General features: G+C 30.5%; 7 protein-coding genes across 7 annotated transcripts in view; 4 read left to right on the top strand and 3 right to left on the bottom strand.

The window, feature by feature from the left end:
* Positions 1–1,354, bottom strand: part of LOC108733359 (zinc transporter 1) — a 9,372-nt gene extending 8,018 nt beyond the window's left edge. The window contains exon 1 of the mRNA XM_025975977.1: positions 1,305–1,354. Coding sequence (XP_025831762.1) covers positions 1,305–1,339 — 35 coding nt within the window. The 5' untranslated portion in view covers positions 1,340–1,354. The remainder of the gene's footprint in view (positions 1–1,304) is intronic.
* A 521-nt stretch (positions 1,355–1,875) lies between these two features.
* Positions 1,876–11,660, bottom strand: LOC108733341. Its single transcript, XM_018464445.1, has 15 exons — positions 11,569–11,660; positions 11,265–11,476; positions 9,640–9,765; positions 9,215–9,391; positions 8,692–8,958; positions 8,515–8,610; positions 7,487–8,426; positions 6,906–7,038; positions 6,026–6,261; positions 4,408–5,967; positions 3,974–4,349; positions 3,675–3,901; positions 3,379–3,611; positions 2,846–3,317; positions 1,876–2,752 (listed from the first exon to the last, which is right to left on the bottom strand). The coding sequence occupies exons 2-15, from the start codon at positions 11,421–11,423 to the stop codon at positions 2,358–2,360; spliced, it is 5,397 nt and encodes a 1,798-aa protein (XP_018319947.1). The 5' UTR covers positions 11,424–11,476; positions 11,569–11,660; the 3' UTR covers positions 1,876–2,357.
* Positions 11,661–12,218: 558 nt separating this feature from the next.
* LOC108733344 lies at positions 12,219–13,072 on the top strand. Its single transcript, XM_018464450.2, has 4 exons — positions 12,219–12,491; positions 12,613–12,737; positions 12,798–12,865; positions 12,929–13,072. Exons 1-4 carry the CDS (start codon positions 12,228–12,230, stop codon positions 13,048–13,050), a joined length of 579 nt encoding a protein of 192 aa, XP_018319952.1. The 5' UTR covers positions 12,219–12,227; the 3' UTR covers positions 13,051–13,072.
* Positions 13,073–13,481: 409 nt separating this feature from the next.
* Positions 13,482–17,103, top strand: LOC108733342 (protein angel homolog 2). Its single transcript, XM_018464449.1, has 8 exons — positions 13,482–13,501; positions 14,176–14,352; positions 14,412–14,647; positions 14,704–14,773; positions 14,835–15,150; positions 15,205–15,362; positions 15,526–15,796; positions 16,734–17,103. The coding sequence occupies exons 2-8, from the start codon at positions 14,187–14,189 to the stop codon at positions 16,894–16,896; spliced, it is 1,380 nt and encodes a 459-aa protein (XP_018319951.1). The 5' UTR covers positions 13,482–13,501; positions 14,176–14,186; the 3' UTR covers positions 16,897–17,103.
* Positions 17,104–17,875: 772 nt separating this feature from the next.
* Positions 17,876–20,237, top strand: LOC108733360 (calcineurin subunit B type 2). The gene is made up of 5 exons (XM_018464485.2): positions 17,876–17,987; positions 18,168–18,207; positions 18,266–18,442; positions 18,807–18,928; positions 18,984–20,237. Exons 1-5 carry the CDS (start codon positions 17,985–17,987, stop codon positions 19,152–19,154), a joined length of 513 nt encoding a protein of 170 aa, XP_018319987.1. The 5' UTR covers positions 17,876–17,984; the 3' UTR covers positions 19,155–20,237.
* Positions 20,238–20,688: 451 nt separating this feature from the next.
* On the top strand, positions 20,689–23,424 carry LOC108733334 (elongation factor 1-gamma). The gene is made up of 8 exons (XM_018464437.1): positions 20,689–20,799; positions 20,905–21,054; positions 21,110–21,316; positions 21,372–21,681; positions 21,905–22,067; positions 22,270–22,439; positions 22,851–22,975; positions 23,038–23,424. The coding sequence occupies exons 1-8, from the start codon at positions 20,788–20,790 to the stop codon at positions 23,191–23,193; spliced, it is 1,293 nt and encodes a 430-aa protein (XP_018319939.1). The 5' UTR covers positions 20,689–20,787; the 3' UTR covers positions 23,194–23,424.
* LOC108733335 (RING-box protein 1A) lies at positions 23,421–24,201 on the bottom strand. The gene is made up of 5 exons (XM_018464438.2): positions 24,030–24,201; positions 23,945–23,972; positions 23,766–23,887; positions 23,623–23,708; positions 23,421–23,568 (listed from the first exon to the last, which is right to left on the bottom strand). Exons 1-5 carry the CDS (start codon positions 24,120–24,122, stop codon positions 23,556–23,558), a joined length of 342 nt encoding a protein of 113 aa, XP_018319940.1. The 5' UTR covers positions 24,123–24,201; the 3' UTR covers positions 23,421–23,555.
* Between the last annotated feature and the right edge of the window lie 42 nt (positions 24,202–24,243).

Raw genomic sequence — 24,243 nt, forward strand, 5'->3', positions numbered from 1 at the left:
TTGATCATAAGAAAATTTGTTTACTTAATCCTTTTTTTAATTTTAAAACGATAAGGTAAATATGTTATTTCCCGCAAATTAGACCTATGTATATATAGTAAAAGTGACTTACCCAGTCCTGTTAATAAATCAATTTTGGTACTTAACTTTGGGACACAAAATAAATAATAAGTATTATATGATATTAATTTACTGCAATCACTATCGAAAATAATTTATTACCATTAGAATAGAAAACAATAAAGAGAATAGCGACTTTATTGTTATTTTTCTTTTGTACTAAATTTTTTGTTTTTATTTGACGCTTTCTACTGAGATGTATAGCGAATTCTACCACAATACATAAAATAAGCAACCGAACTTTATATTCGACATCAAGAATGTTTCAAATCATCGTCTATAAAAAATACGACCCAATAAGAACTACAAACTGTGATTAGAATGACCCGATCGGAACACAATCTGCAGGTAAAAAAGTGTCCAAAGAAATATGTAAATTTGTATACGCAAATGTACCTACAATATTGTGTTCTGAAACAAACAAATCGTTTAGCTTTCAGTAATCTAAATGTATTACTTAAAATTAACATACTGACAAAACGAGGTAAATGGTCAAATAAGTACATATTTTCATAAAAGAGAATGGAAATAAAAACGGCTATAATAATACATAAAATTAAAGATAGCGATTAAAAACAACAATTGTTTGAACTAACCATAAATTTAAATTATTGTATATTTAAATAATTTTAAATATCAGAATGAAATAGCTACATATATCAGGTATACCACGGGTTTTTTTTTTCACTTTTAACTTTGCTGCAAAGGTTCTTCACATTTGAATTTAAATTTTTACAGTTCAATAGCATTTGTTTTTTCGTTTAGTTTAATACAATAAACTGAATTATACTTTTCTTTCATACGCGAAACGGAGATCAACGGGCGTTGAAGAACAGAGACATCGCCTCGTAGGATTTTATTAATAGAATTATATTTTTTGTCTAGCAATGCAAGGCATTTACATTTGTCATCTACTAAATAAAAATAGTAACAAAAAAGAAGGTACACTTATATAATGATGATAATAATAATTCGATAAAATTGAAATAAAACTTAGCATATTATAATTGAAATTACACAGTTAACAGTTACGCGGAACCCATTCTGTGCAACGTTCTCTTTACAATTTTTTTGATGTTCTTGATATAAAATATAAAAAATGCATTTACGCAAACTTCATTTTTTAGAAATGTTCAATGAAAAGCCTACATTACCAATATTCATAATTATTAGAAATTGAATACCTGATTAACAATTTTTTTATCACTATCCGGCTCATTATATAATTAGTTTAATACCAATATTATCGCCCAAAATAAATCCCTGTAATTCTACAGAGACATTTATTTAACCAACAGATAATAAATGTTTTCTTTTAATATATTTACCATACAGGTAAGATTAAACAGAAACAATCACCATATTAATTTAAAAACTTTGCAATAAAAAGGTATTATTAATACTTTCATGTATAACACTGAAATGACTATATAACTAATTGGAATTTCTTGGAATTTAATGTGAGCTTTGTACATTTCTGTAGGTGTATGCTACTTGCATTTTAAATAATAAAAACAAAAATTTGATAAAAACAACAAAGCGCACTACGATCATTTTATCACGTTTACTTTCATTACAAAACCTATTTCAAAAAATAGTCACTCGTATGTTATATCATTAACGCTATTTTAGTACCAAAAAAATATTACATTCGTTGCAAATAGGAAATAAAACACATGTGCAGATAACAAATCATTTTATTTATCGTTTAATATTTCGATAAAAACGATTTGCAATGAAATATCAATTTTTAAAAATTGCTGATTACTGAACTAAATAGTAATAATAGTTATTTATTATTAGGTATTTAATATAGACATAAAATGCTTTCTTACAATTGATTTCATAAATAACTGTAGCATTATAGGATTAATAGTCGATTTATTATGTTAAAAAGGAAACAAAACTTTTATTATGAAGGTACTTATATAATAATTATAACTTAAAACAGAAATAGTACAACACTGAAATTTAACTCAACCAAAGAGCCTGTAAAAGTAATGGTTTTATTAAATAAGTTACAACTTTTATAATTGAAAAGACATAATACATTTTCGTACAGATAACAAAAAATATTTACATAAATAACTTTTCTATTTACATTTTGGAATGTCCTTTCTTTCTGCTCATGTGCACGCCACATTCATTTAAATTTATTATATACATTACTTATAAAAACAACACTCAACCTGGCACCACAAATAATTATTCTTGTCGCTTTTAATTAACACTAACAATCACATTATTGAACATAAACCCGTCAGTTCCGTACCTTTTTTAACCGTTGGTAGTTTCTTCAGGTACACTCCTTGTAACGCCGGTTTAACGTTTAATTGTACCGGTTCTTCTCCGGGTGGTAATGGCTGACTCGGATCGATACATATTTCATGGCCGCTGAGAATACACTCGGTATTGACGTCGAGAACAGACTCTTTAGTTTCTTTAATTAGGGCTGTAGTCACTATGGGTTTACTGATATTGATTTTTATTTTTCCGGCTATAGACGTATTCGTTGTTGGAATGGTTGTAGTGTTGTATTCAACGTTTCCATCAATTGAAGGTTTAAATTCAATATTGCCTTGGGAACTGCACGGCCTTTCTTCTTCCAGCTCGTCCTCTACCACTAATTCATCTAATAAGAGTTTTAAATAAAATAAATTAAATATAATAATACAGAAATATAAATAAAAAAGTATTTATATGTATGTAGTTATAAGGGATTTACCAGGATCAATTGGTTCTGATTTAATCTTCACTGTCCCAGCAGACTTTATTTGCAAGATTCCATTCTCCACATCAACAAATCCATCATCAATAATTTCCTCTTTCACGACAATAGGTTTTTTCTCTGCTGATATTTCTTCAAGAGGTAGTTCTTCGTCATCATCGTCATCCACGACAATTTTTTCAGGTATAACCTCATGTATAATAACATCATCATCATCATCCTCCTCTTCAGCATTCTCTTCCTGTTTCTCTACATCTTCTTCTTTTAATTCGGAAGGTTCTTCTTTTGTTTGTTCTTTTTCATAATCAGCAGAACCAGTATCTTCTATCACCTCTAACTCGTCATCATCAAGAACGACAGGTTCCTCTGAGACTTCAAGGCCGGGAATATTATCTTTACTTTCTTCTTCGTCTGTATGACTGATGCTTAACTTGCTGTCTTCCAAAAGTGTTTGATCCACCAGAGAAGCCTGAATAAAAGAAAGAATCGAATTAATATTCCATTTGAATAAGTCCATTTTTTTTTCTTACCAAATAGTCTTCATGACATAGAGGATGGTATGTCTTTCCGTCCACCCTAATGGCCATCCGTAAGTGCCATTCTTCTTTTTCTTCGTTGTAAAACTGTTCAAATCTCTCTTTGCAAACTTCACAGCATGCATCCTGAACGTCTTTATCAGCCGGCACACTAGGTATCTCTATTTCTTCCTCCTCTTCATTGGGATTGCCTTCGACGTGACTTTGGTTTTCAAAATAACTTTTTTCTGTAATGAAAGAAAATAATTGCATACAAATCATAAAAAAAATAACGAAACAAATAAATATACCTCTTTCCTCGATGTCTTCAATTTCTTCGAAATTCTTCCAATCAGTTAATGAATAATACCACTTCCTACTTGCTGCTTTACGAATATTTTTCTTTCCCTTTCGATTTTGACGGAAATGCCAGTCGAGATGTTGACTATAGTGCATACTAAGTTCCGGTGGAAAACGCATGCCACAGCTACTGCATTGCATTCCCACATATAGGGCTTGTATCAAAGACGGCTGTCTCCTAAAAATAAAATAAATAAAAAGGTTATATTACATTTGAAAGACTAGTAAATTGTATTAACTAACAACTTACATTTTCAGAGTTTCTGGTTTATCAAAATAAACGGGCTTAGAATCTTCAAGGAATTTTTGAATTTTATTACTAGTTTGCAGTTTAGCTGGAGTTACTGGTGCTTTACTAGCAGAAGTGGTAACAGCATCGGTTGATTTTATAGTAGACAACGAAGAAGATATTGTTGTAACTATACCAGTGGCGACCAGTTTTTGGAAAAGTTCGTTAATATTAAGAGTAGGGGGCAAAATTGGTTTTGGAGTTTCTTCAGTAGACGTTAAGTGTGTTGTATTATCCGAAATTGTTTGATGATCGTTATCTTCGATTTGATAACTACTGGCATTTGCCGACGAAGACATTGACGTTGTCATAACGTTTGAAAGAAGATCAAGATTATCTATAAAAAAAATTAACTGCATGATAAATATCCGTAAAATTAATTTTCAATAACTTACTGAAACTTTGTTGACTAATAAAGTTCTGGAATATTTGAGGATCGTTTGAATTTCTATCTGCGTCATCTTCGACACCCAGTGGCAGACTTTTGGGTTCAGATGCAGGTATAACAGCTTCGGCAATTTTAGATTGTTCAGTTGAAAGGCTATCTTGACTATTTTCATTTTCAGGTTTTGGACTAGAATCGTATATGCCAATATTTTCCATATCCTTGATAACAACGTTTCCTGGCTTAATTCCTTTAGGTAAAACAGAAAATCTTATAAAACGTTTCGTGCCTGATAAAATAACTGCTTTTGGTAAGCCTCCAAACGTTATCGGGTATACTATGTCGTCTATTATCACTTTTTTAAGCGAGTTAATAAACTTAAGCTTATGAAGTTTACCATTAACTTCAAAGTGTTGCACTTTACAATCAAGATAGACGGGTATTATAATTTTTGCATCAACAATTAAGTTAATCCTTCCCGCTACTAAATCAGTTCGCTTTGTGGTTCCTATTTTTACTTGTGGTGGAGGGCCATCCAACTTTAAATGAGCCATTTTCCCATCTAAATCAATCGATATACCAGGTGAACCAAAATAGCATTCGTAACCTTTACCGTCGATAAATATTTCCTTAGTTGGACCACCAAATCGGATCTTATGCGGACTTCCACCAATGAGTACTTCACGATAATTATCTCCGAAAGACAGTACAAACGTGTCTTTATCATCGAACGTTACTCCTCTATTGCCAACTTGGAAAGAAATTTCTCTAGGATCATCCCAACTCATAAAAATCACAGCCGTTTCATCATAAAATCTAATCACTCTTGGAACACCGTCAATATTAATAGTTTTTACACCGTCCTGAATTGACTCACTAAATACAATGTCACCAGGTGTTTCTTCCCCAGTAGGATAAGCGTTTGGAGAACCCTGAGATTGTTCTGAACCATCATGACCTAAATTTTCCCCATATGGATGGGATCTTAAATATCCTGAATTCATTGGCCTCCAAGGCCCAGGATGCATTGTTGGATTAGATGAACGTATCCAAGGATCTTGCCTACCTCGAAACGGTGGTCTAAATGGACCAACTATGCCACCAGGATAATTTTCCCATGTGCCTCGAATTCGCCTTCCTCTCCAAGCTGGTCGTCTGATCTCTCGAGGATCAATACTCATGGGTTGTTTAGAGAAATTTTCATCACTCTGATTGAACGCTGGAGTCACTCGGTCATCTTTATCACCATAATCTACGGATTTAGCATGTCCACTATTAACATCTTCAATATCGGATCCACTAAATTCGCCATCAACATCCAATTCATCGTCGCTAATTGGCTGTAAAACAGTGCTTGCTTCAGACTCTTTTCTTTTGGCTTCCCGTAGTTTTTGTGTTTCTATTTGTGCAATTATTTTATTCATTAAAGCAGTTTCTTGAGCTTTCGTCATGTTTCCCGTCTTGATGCATTGTTCATCTGCTGGGGATATGAAAATTCTGTCCACTTTTTCTAAAGAAGTGAACTTTCGCATGTCGGTGTCCTCGTAGGCTTTGGAATCATCTTTTTCAACTAAAAAGAACATGTTGTAAGCACATTTAAGTGAAAATAAATATTTATAACTGTATACCTGAAGAAAATTGCATTTTTTCAAATTTGTCCCTATGCGTGGCACTTGCAAGTTTAGCTCTAAGTAAGTCCAAATGAGTTTTCTTTGGAGATTCCTTGTCCCTACTCAAAACTAATTGCGGACTTGATTCCTTTACTTCCGAAATTATTGGAGGTGGAGGCGTCTTAGGTCTTTCTACAATCTTAGGCGATACTGGAGGAAGCTGTCGTAAATCAGTGTCTTCACTGCCAAATAATCTAACAACAAGAAGCAAATTAATTTCCCTTTTTAATATTAATAATCTTTATTTTAAGTTAATGTACAGAGCTTGGCGTCTATAATCTCTAAAAACTGTATAAGAAACAAATTAATTATAATAAATCCAACCGAGCTCAATTCGTACGGACATACAATATGAAGAGACACAACCACTGTCTTTATTTAGTGTATTAAAAATTATTCGCATCTTCAAATACACTTTCTTGTTTTATAAATCCACCAAGTAACTGGCTTAAACAATTTATCTTTCTATATGGTTTTCTACGAAATTGATGACACTAGAATTCATTAAGTACTGTTGTATTTGTTTATTTTTTAGCAGGGTAGTTTTCTTTTCCTCTTGCAGCCACCCTTTATTACTATGCAATCACATTATCACATTTTTTTACCACTTTTAATAATTTGTTAATACACTATATCTACCTACCTTTAGACGCATTTGACCACTTTACATTAAAAATTATTAGTTATTATAAACACCTCACCCTGTATATTTTTACTAGGGAACACTGTATTTAAAATTAACATTCATATAGAAACCGTAAATGACTTACAAAAGAGATAACATACAGTGCATAAATAAAAATAATTGCACAGTATCATTTTTATTATTGATACATACACATCAAATAGTTCTGTTTTGGCTTTCTTTAACGACGGAGAATCGGCTGTTTCGGTTGATGGGCGTTTTTTGCCAATCATTCCTGGCAACTGCCTGAGATCTACGTCCATACCTGGATTATCTAAATTATCACCTAGAAAATAATCTTTATAAATACTTCTACAAAATAAATAAACACAAATAATTTTCAAAGCATTTTTCCCAGTAGTGACCAAGTGGCACAGAAAAGCATTACAAAGACTATTCAACGTACAAACACCCTTCTTCTTTTTTACAAATTAAAACTTACCTGACATTCTGTTTTAAAAGTTAGCAGAATGAACTAGTTTTTTATTATGTTTATTAAAATAAAAAAGGAACATTTTTTTAAGCAATTCGTGTGCAAGAAATTATTTTACCCTGAATGATTTAATTGCAACTGTGCCAGAGTCAAACTATTAACGTGTAAAAAACTAATAAAAATGCATACTGACAACTTATTTGAAAAATCACTTTCCTAAATGTTATCGAAAACGACATTCAATGGACTGTTAATTTTGCAAATAACGGTCCGAAAATGAAATTTGGTAAAATATTCTTACTTTTGCAGTCCGATGTATCTCCTTGTAAACGAAGATGTTTCTCAGGTGGACCGGAAACCCGAAGATCTACGTCGTGCGGTGGCTCAGGACTAATTGAAGCTTCTCGATTACGTCGCATATAATTACGATTTTTCGCCGAAGGCTTAAGTTCCTTGATAATACTCGAGGAATCACTTTTGAAAGTTTTCATTACCTTATCACTTTTACATATAGCAGTGGGCAGTTTATCACTCTTTTTATCATTACAAACAATTTCAGTACATTCAGAGGCAACATATCCAAGTTCAGGATTCTTATTGCGAGGGCTAGAATCGTCCCTTTTTTGACCTAACTTTTCTTTATCTGCCGTAACAAGAAAACTCTTTTTTTTTGCTTTAAGAGGTGACTTACTCGGAGATCGATTTTTTGAATAAAAACCGTTTTTACTTTTACTAGGAGAATCGATAGAACTAGAACTACCAGAAAAGTCAGATGCAGAACTAGTAGAAGATTTAGAGCCGTGGGAAAATTTAGAGGTTGTTTTCTTGGACGTTGCACTCGTCTTAGGGCTGGGTTTAATGGGAGAGGAAGAGCGGGTTGGTAGTGTTTTACTTTTTCCCTGACCAAAGGATTTATTTTTACTAACTGAACGAGGTTCGGTACGATTGTCTCGAACACTCATCTTATTTGTAACAACTTTATTTTCTGATTGAATTATTTGTGGTGAAGTAGTTTTTGACTTAGATTCTAAATGAACATTAGAATTTACATTTTCGGTTGCCGACACTTGCTGACGGTCCCCTTCCTGCTGCTTTTCCTGAAGGCGCAATAATCGAGGGTCTCGTGTTGGTCGTTGTGCGTTTACCAAAGCGCTATTAACAGGCGCTACATGTGGTGTTGTAGTCTGATCTGATGCGGTTTGCTGTTGCTGCAGTAACTTACTTTTCATAGCTGACAAACTCTGAAAAACATTTCAATTAAAATATATTATATTCTGAATGACCTGAACCTGTTTAATCTACTTCTAGTTCTTAAAATTTTCAACCAACCTGTGAATATTTGCTTCTTAAATTACTGCCAGTTGAGGGCTTCACGTTTATAGTCGGAGACAATTCTTTAGTTACCCCGGGTTTTAAAAGTAAATTCTGTAGAATGAAGATATATGAATATGTAATGTATTTTCATGTTGTATATCCATAAAACATCTTTATTACTAAATTACCTACCTGAGAATGAGCAGAAGTGGTTTTCTGTGATGTGACAGTTTTAGTATCTGACGTAGAGCTAGATACAATTTTTCCTTTTAGTTGTTCTTGCAGTCTAACTTGGGTTTGTAGAAGTTCTAACTCAAGTTTGCGCTGTTGCAGCTCCAGCAACTCCTTCTGTTTGTTTATAAGTTTCTGTTGCATGCTTAGAGTTTCTGGATCTACCGAAGAACCACCAGAAACAGGAACAATCTTACCAGTACTTGCTTTGGTAACACCGGTAGGCGCCTACAAAATTATTTTATTTAAAGTCATTTATATTAATGTTAAGTAATACGAGGAATACGACTACATTTTGGTTTTGTGAATACAGGGTAATACAAAAAAGAGAACAAAAAAGACAAGTCTGCTTCAAAAAGTATTTATATTATTTACATTGTAGGATAAAGATTGAATATTTCTCTTAAATTTTTCAGTTATTGTTACTAAAAGAGCTTAAGAGAAAAAAAAGATGCATACTTGCAATATAGTAACATAGACTTACATTCTTTAGGAATTTGGGATTGAGGTGAATGCTATTATTAGGCGGAGGAGCTGTAACAGGCCAAGCTGGATCGAGTTGTTTTATTTGAACATCCAAGGCATACAGTTTCTTTTGTGGTAGCACATCATTCCAAGTCTGGCGTAGTTTAAACATTTCTGAACGTGTTTTTTCATCTACCTACACATTAAAGATATAAAATTTTAGTGATATGATGCTTTATATGGAACTTAAACAATCTATAAAATTCTCAATTGAACAAAATCTTCTATGTAAAGCAAACAAAAAACTAAGTTGAATGCTGCATGTATTTATAAAAACTAAAATTCTACAAATTTAAAGTCGTAAACTATTAAACAACAAAAATGCAAAAAAAACAGACAGCAATAACAAACTATTAATCAAATTAAATTATTTACTTTAAATACCTGTTCAAAGACACTGCAGAACGTAGAGACGATATTTTGACAAAAAAGTGATGTGTACTCTCTTCCAACATTCTTGATAATACAATCAATCAGATAGAGAACTGGAAGCTTGACCTCAGTACGAACCTATACACAAAAGACTCACTCTATGCAGGACTGATATTAATTACCACTCAGATGTAGTATTTGTAATATTTTCACTTTTTATACAAAATTTTCAGGGAACAGATATCACTTATGAATAATATATATATATATTGTACAATGAATTACTTTATGGTGAGTGGGAAGTTATGCATTAAACGAAAAATAAAATATCTTACTTCTGATAATTTATTTGCCAAAACATTACAAGTCTATTTACAAATACTATAATTAGAAATATAAAACCATAATTGGTACGCACACTGCAAAAGATAAGAATACAAGAGTAGGTAAGGTGAAAAAATACACAAAACTGACGTGCATCTGAAAGCCTACTGTAGGTGCAGCTTGATTTAATAAATATCAATACCTTGTTCAAAAAAAAATGTAGAAATGGGATCAACTAAATATCAGTTGTCCCTATAATCAAACTGTACAAAAATAGAAAAAATACGAAACTTTTATGAAAGTGCCATATTTAATGACAAGTTAAAACAAAATAAAAACACCTGTGATCTGTAAGTGTATTTAAGAAAGAACGGTAAGCAAAGTAATTTGAAGAATTAGTCAGAATCGTTTCTCAAAATATTCCTGAATAATCGACTTTTATTTAATCTTTGAATTAAATATTCCTGTACATTCAACAAATATCGGAAATATGATTTAAAATAAAATAAATTAATCAACTGATAATATCAAAATTACTAATATTAAAAATTAATTTTTCCATGGGAGAAGACATTCAAAAAAACTGATTGAAAAAATTTTTTATAGAATTATCCAAAAAAAAGTTCTGGTGATGATAAAACACTTCCACTGTAACGATTTCTTCGTTTTTAATACATAAATTGGATCTTAAATAAATATCTTAAACTTCACATTTATTATTTGATGAAGTAAATTTGTATCTATTTATCATATGTTAATGAATTTAGCTAATATTGTTAAATGTTTGTGTTTTTGACACAGCTGGAATAATTTTTTAAACATAAATATCAAGAAAATATAAAATACTAGCAATTGTAATGAAAATTTCTAAATTTAAGAATATTATTTTTTTCTCATTAATAAGTATTAATTTTTCCTTAAGAATCCATTATTTATTAACATTGAGGATTTTTAGAAAATTGAGAATACTTTACTCAATAGGCAATCACTTTACAGATTTCTTATAGACATCATAACAAATAACAGCTACACCAGATGGATATGTGTGTAAGGTGCATTATTTATACCATATTCATTGTTCTATTCTTGCATTTTACCAAAGTATTTTGTAAATATTTCATCTACATTACTACAATGATTATTACTTTCCAGTTAAGGTATAAGTGCACAACACAATATGGCACATTCATAAAATGTTACTTCAAATCTTAACTTTCAGTGTTATCTACAAACACATGCCCTAGCATGTTCATATGCAGATTTGTAAATCGACGTACTCTAAATTATGGTTAATAATAAATTAAAAACAATACCCTTGTAAGATGATTTTCTATGACTCCAACTATATCTTTAGCATGCTGAATGTTCTCCTCTGCTAATATGGTTAGAACACTAATTAACGGTTTGCTATTAAAGGTGAGATCTCGCAAACTCGATGCATATTCCTCTTTAACTTCATTACTGCTTGCCATATTTCTTTAATCACTTCTGTTCACTGTAGTAATGGCACCATTTCCATGAATTCCTACAATATACAGCAAACGTCACTTTTTTTTATGACGCATTTTTGGGCGATTATAATTAACAAAATAGTAATCACTACATAATTATTATTACCTGTATATGTATAAAAAGAATACCAGCATTTACGAGTTCATTATATTTGAAATGAATGTATTATTAAATTATATCACGTTAAACAAAATGGCGTTATTGTTTTGTCGTTCAAGAACCCGAGAGTACCGATGTCACATTTAATCCCACAAAGGATTTATAACTTCACCTCACTATTTATTCTCTTAGATTTAGCTACAATGCTATTTAACAAAATTATTATTCACTCCCTTGTTAAACAGCCAAAGAAATTAATTCACAGTGTACTGAATCTGAATGCACTGAATCGGTGAGCACACGCGAGTGTAAAATGCGCAAGTCTGACTATATGTGCCTCACAGGATCGGTGTGTACGATACCACCACAGGACTTTACGAATAGAAAATTTAGACACTCCTAAATAATTTAAGTAAATTAGCTTTCTTTTTGCTTTATATGCCTTAGTTTCGAAAGTAAGAATTTAAAATTAAACATTGACTAAGTGAATTATAAATTTGATTAAAGATGAAAGAAAGATTACTGTAAAAAGGAGAAGTGAGCAAGAAGTTAGCAGGCACCTTCGACCGTTGCAAATTTAAATAAACGTCAAAGTTAATTTTGTTAAACAGGAAGGATTGTAATAAATGAATGTTACGGTAAAAAGTTGTTAATAAGTTGCAAATATGGAACATACTAAGTTTAATCATATTATAAAGAAGAGTATAACATCATTAAAACAAGAAGAAAATGTAACAGTGTGCTTATTAACTGAATTAGAGAAAAGTGCTCTTGGAGTTTTATCAGAAAATAAGATTATATTGAGTGCAGTTAATAAATTTCAGGACAATTTTTCTAAAAAAGCTTTATATGTCAAAGAACGAAAAGAAGCACTTTTAGAGCAATTACAACAAATATTATCTGCCACAGAAAAAGATAATCATGTAATTGTAAGTTAAAAATTGTTATTATTTTTGTTTTAATTCCTCTGTTGAACTGCTTGTTTTTTATAATTTGTAAAAATCTGGCAATGAAAATTACTTTTGTGAACTTAAATAAGTTTTTCTGTAGCAATTAAAACTCCATGAAAAGGGTAAATTAAAAGAAAAACTAGAAGAATTAAAGAGAAAGAAAGAAGAATTAACAAATAACAAAGAGCAAACAGCAGGACAACAAATTAATGTTGATAATTTAAAGTAAGTATTATAAATGTTGAATCTGTAATTATTTTTAATTGAATTTTCAAATGTTAACAGGAATTGTTTGAGAGTTTGCAAAGTACTAACCAAAACACATTTTGATTTTGGTAATTCAGTTTGTGGTTGTATCCTTTTTTTTATTATTTTAATTTTATAGTCATAATCATTTTTCTTAATTATTATTAAAGATACACTTGATGAAGATTTAAATTACAAATGCTTTCATCTTAAACATCAGGAAGATCAACATAAAGTCATTGAGTATTTGTGGGATAACATGCCAATTAAAAGTTCTACTACAAGTAAATAAAGCAGATAATTTTTATAATAAATTGCATATTAATTCTAAAAATAAGTCAAACTTATTTCATATTTCTCCTGTAAGCTACCCTTATTTAAACCAATAATCACATACAGTAGTAAATCTCATTAAGAAACGGTTTTCGAATAAAAGAAATCAAAAATATTTCTTAAGAACTAAGTAGGTGCATGATGAAAAGTATCATCTAAAACAAAATTTTCACGATCTATTTTCGTAAACAATATATTTTGAACTTTGGAAACCACCAGTCTTTCATCTTTCATTCAGGCTTCACAAGAAGGTAACCGACTTTTCTTGCTTTTTGTATTCTTAAAGTAATTATGCTACAAAAAGTATTCATAATGGGCGATTAAATAAACTATTAAGCAAGCAACCCACATTACCGCTAATCATTGAAGTTAGTCATTGTAAAATTGTCTCAAGGTCGTTGCCATATCAAGTAATTATTAATTTTTTATATTATAGGTGTAGATAAATTTTTAATTGTAAAAACATTAACAACACAATAAACTGTAGAAGAATATAAAGTGGATGCAAAAGTGATAAGTTGTTGGAAGCTAGACAATTAAATTAACCATATATAAATGTATAATTACGCTTCATGTTTTTGTGTTTAGGTTATTCTTGTCAAGCAGTTAATTGCGTGAATATGTTATCCGTAAGTTCTAAAATCTTTTTAAAGTGTAATGTTTTCATCTAAAAGTATTGTTTGGACATTTGTTGCATCCCATCAATTTAAATTTCTTCCCCGCAAAAAAGATTATAACCTAAAAAACTCACTCTTTCAAGAATGTAAAAAATGCAATGTCCAGGAAGTATTCTACAAAATATTTTCGAACTATAATCTTTTTAGAAATGAAAACAATTTAATTATGGCAGACCAGATAAAAAAGCATGTAGATAATTTGTCTGCTAGGAGAATTGCTGCTGAAGAAATCACAAATGTCGAAGATCTTCTATCTAACGGTTTTGATACAAAAGTTATTAATTCAGCAGAAAATCGTTTAATAGAATTACAAGAAATAAAGGATACCAGTTTGCAAAGTGGCAACTTTTTAAATTTAATGAGAGGGTCTGATGACCTAAATCCTAATTCAACATCTTGGCCCTTAGGAAATGGTGCAATGAATGTGAATCAGTTTGGTCTTCCTTGTGTGCCATATCTAACATTTTCACAATGTGTATTGCAAAATCAACATGAACGAATTGCACATGTACCCACACAGAATTGTATGAAGTATGACTTATGTAGAACTGAAACTCCTACAGAACTACTTCAGAAAACAAAAAGTATTTATTATTTTAGTATAACTGACTTCATTTTTTTTTTAAATTGTGGGTAATTTCAGCAATAGGAAAGTCTGTGAAGACACTTAGGCAGTGGAAGCATTCTAAAAATATTTCTAATTCGGGCGATTCTTCAAGGAAAAAAGGATTTATATTCAAATTATTATGTTATAATGTATTGGCTCAATCACTTTTAGAAGAACATCCTTATTTGTACCAAGAACATGTGCAAGAAAATTTAAAATGGAAGAGACGATGGAAAAACTTAAAACAGGAAATTACTGAACAGGATCCAGATGTAAATTTTTCTTTTTAGTTTTAAAAACTTATTTTTTGATGGGAAACAATTTACAGATAATTTGCATGCAAGAAGTTCAAGAAACACATCTTACAGATTACTTTAATATCACCTTTGATAGTTTAGGTATTTATTAAGAGGACATATGAAATTGTTTTTGTCAGTAATTTTGTTTTATCGTAATTAGGATACAAAAGTTTGTACAAAAAAAGAACGGGATATAAAGTGGATGGGTGTGCAATATTTTGGAAAAATGACATATTGGACCTTCTAGAATATGAAACTGTAGAATTCAATCAGAATCATAGCACAGCTATTGATCGCGATAACGTTGCTATCATAGCAAAGTTTGTGCCGCGATTGTACCCAAAGGCTGAGTTTATAGTAGCTACAACTCATTTACTTTACAATCCAAGACGAGAAGACATACGTATGGCCCAAGTACAACTCTTATTAACTGAGCTAGATAGACTGGCTTATAAGTTAAAATGTAAAGATGAAAAGTAGGAGTTTTTAAATGTATTTTTACATTAAAGATATTTAAAATAAAATTTCAGTGATACCTATAAGTATGTACCTGTAATATTGACTGGAGACTTTAATACACAACCATTTTCACCTGTATATGAACTTATAACATCAGGAAAATTTGAATACCAATATCATCATCTTTTCATGAAGAACCGCCTTCTATCACCACATTTAGGAATTACAGGTGAGGGATAAAAATTTTAATCTTAATCAGCTTTAAAATATTAATTAATTCGAAAATCGTTTGTCTGGGAACATTTTTGGTAACATCCTTTGAAAATCAGACACAGAATTCATTAATTGTATTAAACTCAAAAATTCAAACAAACCATTATTCCGTTTTTCAGATACTTGTCAACACATTGAAATACTAAAAAAGAGAATGTCTAAGGAACCAGGCAATGCAAGTGATAAACATCTTACACAATTGCAACATAGGGAGAGCAATTTTTATCCAGTCAGAAAATCCCCCTCCTCTGAACATAAGGGACTTTTCTGTTCTGGACAACTTTCTCACCAACTAAAACTAAAGTCTGTATTTAAACATAATTTGGGAGATAAACGGGAAGCAACAACTTACCAGGATGAATGGGTAACTGTCGATTATATTTTTTATAGGTGAGTGTGGTGTAGCCATCCATTAGTGGCAGTAAATTGCTTATCATTTTTAATTAAAGTTAAAAAAAATATTTCAATATCATTCTGGGAAACTCCAAACACTTTAATGGCTTCTTTAGCTGCATAACATATATACCTCTCACAACTTTAGAGATTAGTTCGTTACTCGTATTATTTTACAAATATAGATTTTGCGACCCCATATTTTTTGGCTAAATATGTAACACTTCTCATCATTCAATTCCTGAATTACAAGCGATTTCTTATAGTTTACTTTTTTAACCCAAATTTCATGTATGGGTTGATGTATACAGAAGTTACTAAAGCAAAACGCATATAATACATTCAGTATTAACAGGGAACAATTTACAGCAATGGCTCTACAATAAAGAGAGAAATATCTAACGCAGTTTTTGAAGATTTTTTATCCTCCCCTCCTAATGTTACGAAACACCTTAGTGGCCATTTTTACTTAAAAATATTAACGTCGCGTAAAACACCGGAAAATCGCTAAAACATCGCTGATTACTGATACCATCGTGTTTACATTTCACAGAAAAGTCGCAAGAAACAGACATAACAGATTTATTGTCATATCTTTTTTTATTCAACAAACACATAAAGTTACATAACACATTACTTGACACCTCCTCTCTTGGCAACTACGTTACATGATATTTGAATAACTGCAAAGGCGATATTTCGAAAAACGACCAATGGGCGATTTTTTCTACAACCCGAGGTTTATTTTGTTGACGGTACCTATACTATTGTTTAGTTGTCACATTATGCAGGGTTTTCGTATTGATTAAGAGAGCCCATTATGGAAACAGAAACATTCGAAATAAAAATATTTACTTATCTATATTTTGATAATTTCATGAATGTAAAAGGCTTTTACTATCAAACGATTTATTTTAATGTATTTTCTTTTTAGTAACGTCGAAACCACGAACAATAAAGTTATTGAAAAGAAGTTAAAAGTTATGTCACGTTATACAATTCCTACTGAAGATCAGCTGAATAATGTGAAGATTCCTAATTCAGAAATAGGTTCTGATCACCTTTTGTTAGCAGCTAAGTTTGTAATTCAAGAATAAACTAACACATATATAATCAGAGTTTAGAATCATACTTGTTACAATTTTATAAAAGATTTAGTTTTATACCATCTGCAAAAAAGTGTGGAGTGATTTTCTGTATTTTGCAGTTTATAACAATAACTTAATAAATGTGAACTTTTAAAATTTATTTTAGCATCTAACGTAATGTAATTTTGAGTAATAGTAAACAATTGTGTTCTGAAACTTTTTTTATTACGCTTTCCTATTTTCGTTTATCAGTTGCGTTAAACTGTTATTTAAATTATTCCACATTTGGAAAAAATTTCGTATGTACTCGTATGTGTTTCCCCTATCAAATACATATACTATCTGTAAATGTGTATACCGGGTGTACCAATAAACATGCACTATCATGGCTGTGTTAATTGATGTGACAGTTAAATGCAGAGTTTTATACTTTTTGAATGAATGAATTCCCACTTATTGAAAAAAAAAATGAAAAATGTCTCCGAATAGATTATTATATTTTGACGATGTTTTAGAACACACTAATTAACTAAAACGCTAATGAAGAAATTCAATCAAAATCAATAATTAATATCATTTACCCCACATTTCTACTTTAATAGCAATTAATACGTACATACATTAATGTTAATTGAAACGCCATTCGTATGATTTTTGCAAATAATTAAAAAAAATAAGAAAAACGAAGAAAGTAGGTCACATTCGATCTAATTTAATTTCATTTACGTTTATAATGACAAACAATACCTAAACAGTAAATATCCCCTATTTAATAAATGAATTAACGAAAAGTGTGCGTGTACTGTACTTATTAGAATGATGGGTTAAGGTAGGGAAAGCAACACTCACGAAGTGTGTATTGTTGTTATCATGTAGGTACTCCAATAAATGGATATGACTGTAGCTATAGATTATCCTTTCACCATGTCTAACGTCTATGCATGGTCTATGCCTATTATTTATCTATGCCTATTATCGTAACATGATCGTAACTGTCAGTCCTATGCTGTCAGTCATTTGACAGTTAAAGTGTCTTAATCCTACCTTTTGTGAAATTATTTTCTGAAACTAGTGAAAAAATACTAATTTTAATAACCATGGTAAGTAGTAAGTGAAAATAACTACATAAGTACATGTAGTTCTAGTGAAATTATGCTCCTTACAATAATATTTCGTGATACTGAAAGCCAACCAGCTATACTTATTAATGGGAAGACATATCATTGGTTTTTAAATGTATGTTTGCATTAAAAGAATAACTTGAAATATTTTATTTTTAGGGGAACGAAAGTTCTTTACCCATGGAATTATGCTCTAATTGTATGTATTTTGGGTGTTTTCTTATTATACAATTTATAAAATTAAATATTTTGCTTAGTTGATGCTGACGAGATACGACGTCTGGGAAAGAGATTTAGGAAACTTGACTTGGATAATTCTGGAGCTTTAAGTATAGATGAGTTTATGTCTCTCCCAGAACTGCAACAAAATCCACTTGTTCAGCGTGTGATTGATATATTTGATGCTGATGGAAATGGCGAAGTTGACTTTAAAGGTAATACTGACACTACTTAATACTGTAACAGAAATAGTAGAGTTGGATTGAGAGCTATTACTCTTTCAAATATTTTGACATGGTAGTTAAAGTAGGAATTGGACCTAAACAAAATAGTAATAGTAATCTCAAATTTATAGAATCAATAGAAAAAACTAAAATCCACATTCTGTTAAATTTTCTTGAAACAGATTCATTGTAATGTAAATTAATGTGTCCCTTGTTTTTCTTTGAAGTACAATAATGATATTTGTGTTATATTATAATATGTACTTTACAATAATAGGGGTTTAGGTATGTATAAAAATTTTTAAAGTAGAAAAGTTTTTCAGTTCATCATTTCATATAGACGCATGTTTTTTAGAATTTATACAAGGTGTCTCACAGTTCAGTGTTAAAGGGGATAAATTGTCGAAGCTAAGATTTGCATTCAGAATTTATGACATGGATAATGATGGATATATTTCAAATGGAGAGCTGTTTCAGGTATGACTTGTGAATTTTGTTAATCTTCCTTTTCCTGCACAGTAATATGTCTAAGGTTCTCAAAATGATGGTCGGCAACAATTTAAAGGATACTCAGTTACAACAAATTGTTGACAAAACAATTTTGTTTGCTGACAAAGATGAGGATGGTAAAATATCATTTGAGGAATTCTGCAATGTTGTTGGGAATACTGACATTCATAAAAAGATGGTTGTAGATGTTTAATTTAACTAAATTCAACAAAAAAATGTCCAATTTTGGTTGGTCACACAAAAAACACGTGCTTTTAATTTTTTAATTATATATGAACCCGTTTTTTTTTTTATTAATCTAAATGCAAATCATAGTTACTGCTATTCACTGTTTAAGAAACAATCACTTTTCTCTTTTGTTTAGTGTATTCATAGAGATATAAGAATAAAGCATTCAAGCTACATGTTAACAAATAACACTACAGATTTATGAGGAGAGAATGAATCGGGCTAAAATGTCTTAATCTCTGCTGAAACCGATTCGTATGTCGTCTTTTGGGCTGAAATAATTTTTTCAGCTTGGTTGACTGCTTTGTTCTTTTGTCCTTATGGATATGTTTGATTAAAAAAAGAAACATTTATTGTTAGGCTAAGAGTAGCAACATGATATTTTTAATTTATTTAACCCTTCAGGTGTATGCTTTATACATAATTGATAATTTAAATGATATTAATGGCTTTTCAAAAATCATATTCGACTTAATATTGTATCTGTATTCATTAAGTTTAATGATGCTTCACATTTTAAGCATAAAACCTGCTTGTTGTTCACAGCAGTTCGTTTTATATGGAATTTAACAAAATAATGTAGCAGAGTTGTAATTTATATTTCATCTGAATGTTATGTGTATAATACTAAAAGAAAAAAACTTAAAAACGTACCTATTAACTATGTGTTTGACTTCTAGTAGTGTTAAAACTTGCATTGTATTTAATAAGCAAAATTGCACTTATTTCAGTAGATTGTCACTGATAAATTGGTACATCACTCTCTAGATCTCCAGTTGGTCGAGTTTTAGTGCACGACTCGTTCAACTTTCGATCTGAATTTATCGGGCAAAATCTTATATTACAGTAACTTCATAAAATTTCATCATTTTCTTTTTGAAATGTGTATGCTTTTAATGTTATGTAAAACTTAAAAACTATACACATTTCCTTTTCCTTTCGAAGTGGGTGAAATTTTACCTGTTGTTTTAAAATTCGCTGACTGTTCCTCTAGTGTGCGAAGAAGAACTGAACCGAATTTTAATAAATTTGAATTAAGATTTAGCCCAGATATAGAAAAGTAGAATTAATTATCTATGTAGAGGATAGTTAATATTAGGGTAAAATATTGATAGTTGTTTAAATTTGCTTGTATAAAACTTTATGGTTGTGTTGTGCTGTTAAAGCGATTTGTTCTGTTTAAAGGTTGTGTTTATCAATAAAATGATTTCATCAAATATTAAATTACTTTGATTTTTTACAAAAAAAACATCCTATCAAAATATTTTAATCAAAAGACAAAAAAATTCGTATTTTGTCAAAATAAACGTTAATTTTTTTATAAATTTTGCTTTAGTTTAGTAATAAAGTAATAATGTATTTCTATTAAATTATTCGAGGCATTTTTGTGCGTAAATAAAATCTGCTTTTACAATCTCAATAAAAAATAAAATTTTGAATTTTAAATTTCCTGCTTAATTTGCATGGCTACCTTTTCTGGGGTTGCAACACTGACACGTGGCACTGCTACCAATGACCTCAAATGTCAAAAAATTGACATCACATTTAAAAATAACCTCTTTGCAATTCCTCTCTCCAGCTTGTTTAACGCAAGAACCATGGTTGCCGGCGTAAGTTTAAAGCATTATCCTCAAATATATGTGACATCCGTATTTTTTATGCTTTAATATGTACCTTTATTTTATTGTTATTTTAAATTATAGTTTATTTTGTAGACCTTGTACACGTATCCCGAAAATTTTCGTGCTTATAAAGCACTGATTGCTGCAAAATATTCGTCTGCAGATGTCAAAGTCGCTTCTAATTTTGTCTTCGGAGAGACTAACAAGACTGAAGAATTTTTAAAGAAATTTCCTTCTGGAAAGGCAAGTACTACATCCTATATCAAATTTCTATCTTTTCAAAGTCGTTTATAATTAGGTACCTGCTTTTGAATCTACTGATGGAAAATGTTTACAAGACAGCAATGCTATTGCATATTATGTAGCAAACGACCAACTTCGAGGGAAAAGTGATTTCGAGAAATCACAGGTGCTTCAATGGATATTTTTTGCTGAAACTGAAATACTGCCTGCTTCTTGTGCCTGGGTATTTCCAGTCTTAGGAATTATCCAATTTGAAAAAAAGGTAGTTTAATATATTGTTATAAAACAATTATAAATTACATAGAACAATTTTTTAGGTGTTTGAAAGATCGAAGGAAGATGTTAAAAGTGCATTAAATATCTTAGATGCTCATCTTCTAACAAGAACCTATCTTGTAGGAGAGCGTGTTTCATTAGCTGATATTGTTGTAGCCTGCACCTTACTTCATTTATACACTCATGTCCTAGATCCAGAGTTTAGAAAACCTTTTGTAAATACTAACAGATGGTTCACAACAGTAATCAATCAGTCCCAGTTTAAAGAAGTTGCCGGTGAAGTCAAATTCTGTGAAAAAGTAGCTGAAGTTGATCATAAAAAATTCCAACAGTTACAACAGCAACAACAAGGTAAAAATTTGTTTTAATGCCATAAAAGTTATTAATATTTATTTAAAATGTTTCAAGCAGCTTCTCAGATGAAAAATAAGCAGTGTAGGTAAAATATATTGACTAAATTTTATGCCTGGTATCCTTAAATAATTATAAGGTTCCTGGTTTAGACAGTTTTGTAAATAGACATGCTCTGTAGAAATCAGTTACATATGAAAACTTTTTAAATGTCTTTTTTAAGTTAAAGGAAAAGAAAAGAAAGCACCTAAAGAAGAAAAGAAGATTCCTGCAAAGAAAGAGAAAAAGCAACAAGAGAAAGAACCTGAAGAAGAACTTGATGCAGCAGATGCAGCCTTAGCTGCAGAACCAAAAAGTAAAGATCCATGGGAATCACTACCTAAAGGGTATATTTTCTTTATTTATTTTTGTTACTTAATAAGCTTTAAGTGTGTTAGCATCTGATTTTATCCACCATTTTTTTGTGGGATTCAGGTGATTTTTTTATGAATATTTTATTTTTATTCATAAATTGGTGCATTTTCCACTCTAATATGTGCTTACTCCTTCTGTGTTTAATCATTTATAACAAGAGAAAAACATTTGTAGAACATTTGTGATGGATGATTTTAAGAGAGTTTATTCCAATGAATCTGAAGAAAAATCAATTCCTTACTTCTGGGAAAAGTTTGACCCAGAAAATTATTCAATCTGGAAGGGAGAATATAAATATAACAATGAACTTACAAAAGTTTTTATGAGTTGCAATCTTATTACAGGTAAATTTATAGAAAGTTATTTATATATTCTCTTACAAAGGCAGGCAAGTATTTCCTATGACTTGTTCTGTAACTGAGAGAGATATATAAAATAGAAATGTTCCACACTGTCATACCATTTGATATAGAACAGCACTATAACATTTCAACATATTCTTGGTTTCAAATATTTATGTAGTTCATAAAAATAATAGGTTATAGCCCAAAATTACAATTATAACAAAATTTGAACTGTAGTAATTTAATATGTATATGTAGTATAGTTGGTTCAGAAAATTTTGGAAATATGTATTTTTATTTTATTGAAATCAATTTACAAAACCTTTAGTATCCAATATTGGATGTTAATTAAAAAAAGTTAAACAGTTATCATTCTTTTGCTGCTTGAAAAACTCTATTTTCTTTTCACAGGAATGTTCCAGAGATTAGATAAAATGCGTAAAAATGCTTTTGCATCAGTTTGCTTATTTGGCACAGACAATGACAGCACTATATCTGGTATATGGGTATGGAGAGGCCAAGATCTTGCTTTCAATGTAAGTTTCCCCATACAAACCTAAGTTATTTAATGTATTAAAATGTGTTAACTTTCTTATAGTTAAGTCCTGATTGGCAAATTGATTATGAGTCATATGCATGGACTAAACTTGATCCAAAATCAGAAGAAACAAAGAAACTTGTAGAGCAATATTTTTCATGGACAGGTGCAGACAAAGATGGACGGAAATTTAATCAGGGAAAAATATTTAAATAATCAAATGATTCACAAACGGTTTTTCTTTTTTAAAAAGTGGTTTCTGTGCTTACATGTTCATTTTTATATTAACAATAGGTGAAAAGTGTTTTCAAATATTTATATTACTATTCAATACTAGTACTATAGTTATATTGCCAAGAAACAGTTCCAATTTATTTCAAATGTACCATTTTTCCATACTACTCCTTGGAGTCTTAATGATTGTAAATAAAAGAAAACAGTAATTCACGTTGTTGTTTTATTATATTTGAATTACAAAATGTGTTAATAAGACATTGAAAAATCTGTGTAACTTCTTTCTCAACATTTTTTTTATTAGACAATTTTCAGTTATTAATATAGGCAATATATACTCTCAATTAGTGTCCATACCTAAAACAGAAATAAATGTAGTATAATGCTAATTATTACAACAAACTTAAGTACTTCTGAAATTCCCACTCCCTATTGTCTAGTGGACAGACTTGCCTTGTTTTTAACCATCGAGATATACAATGGAAATGGAAAGCATGCTGCAAATAAAGATTAATTGATATAGGTTCTTTTACCTATTAAGTAATTATACTTACATTACATACACCCCATGCTACAGTACATTCTTCGCTAGTTGCAGAAGCTTGATTAGCTTGACATTCAATGCAGAGATCCATTATGTGGTTACGGCAAATCGCACAATTATCAACGACAATATCTGAAGATTACAATTTATTACAATCAATCAATTAAAGAAATCTTAATAGAAACTTACCCCAAGCCCAAAGGGCAACGGCATTCCACTAAAAAGTTTTAAAAATCATCATTTACAATAGGTTATGTACAAAACGATTATTCACCTTTTTAACTTCAAACCTTTTCTTTTCGCCTTTAGAACTGCTGGACGTGGGCAACTCAACTTCTTCATCGTCTACATCCATTGCTGAAGCCATTTTATATTTTCCACGATTTTTTATGAAACAAAAGTCTTTTCTACTACCTATTTAGGTACTACAAACTGGCAGAAGCACCAGCAAGTATCTATGGTTTTTCTTATATGAATGTTATGAATGG

The sequence above is a fragment of the Agrilus planipennis genome, unplaced genomic scaffold (assembly GCF_000699045.2).
Source record: "Agrilus planipennis isolate EAB-ADULT unplaced genomic scaffold, Apla_2.0 scaffold12, whole genome shotgun sequence".
Taxonomy (NCBI): Eukaryota; Metazoa; Arthropoda; class Insecta; order Coleoptera; family Buprestidae; genus Agrilus; species Agrilus planipennis.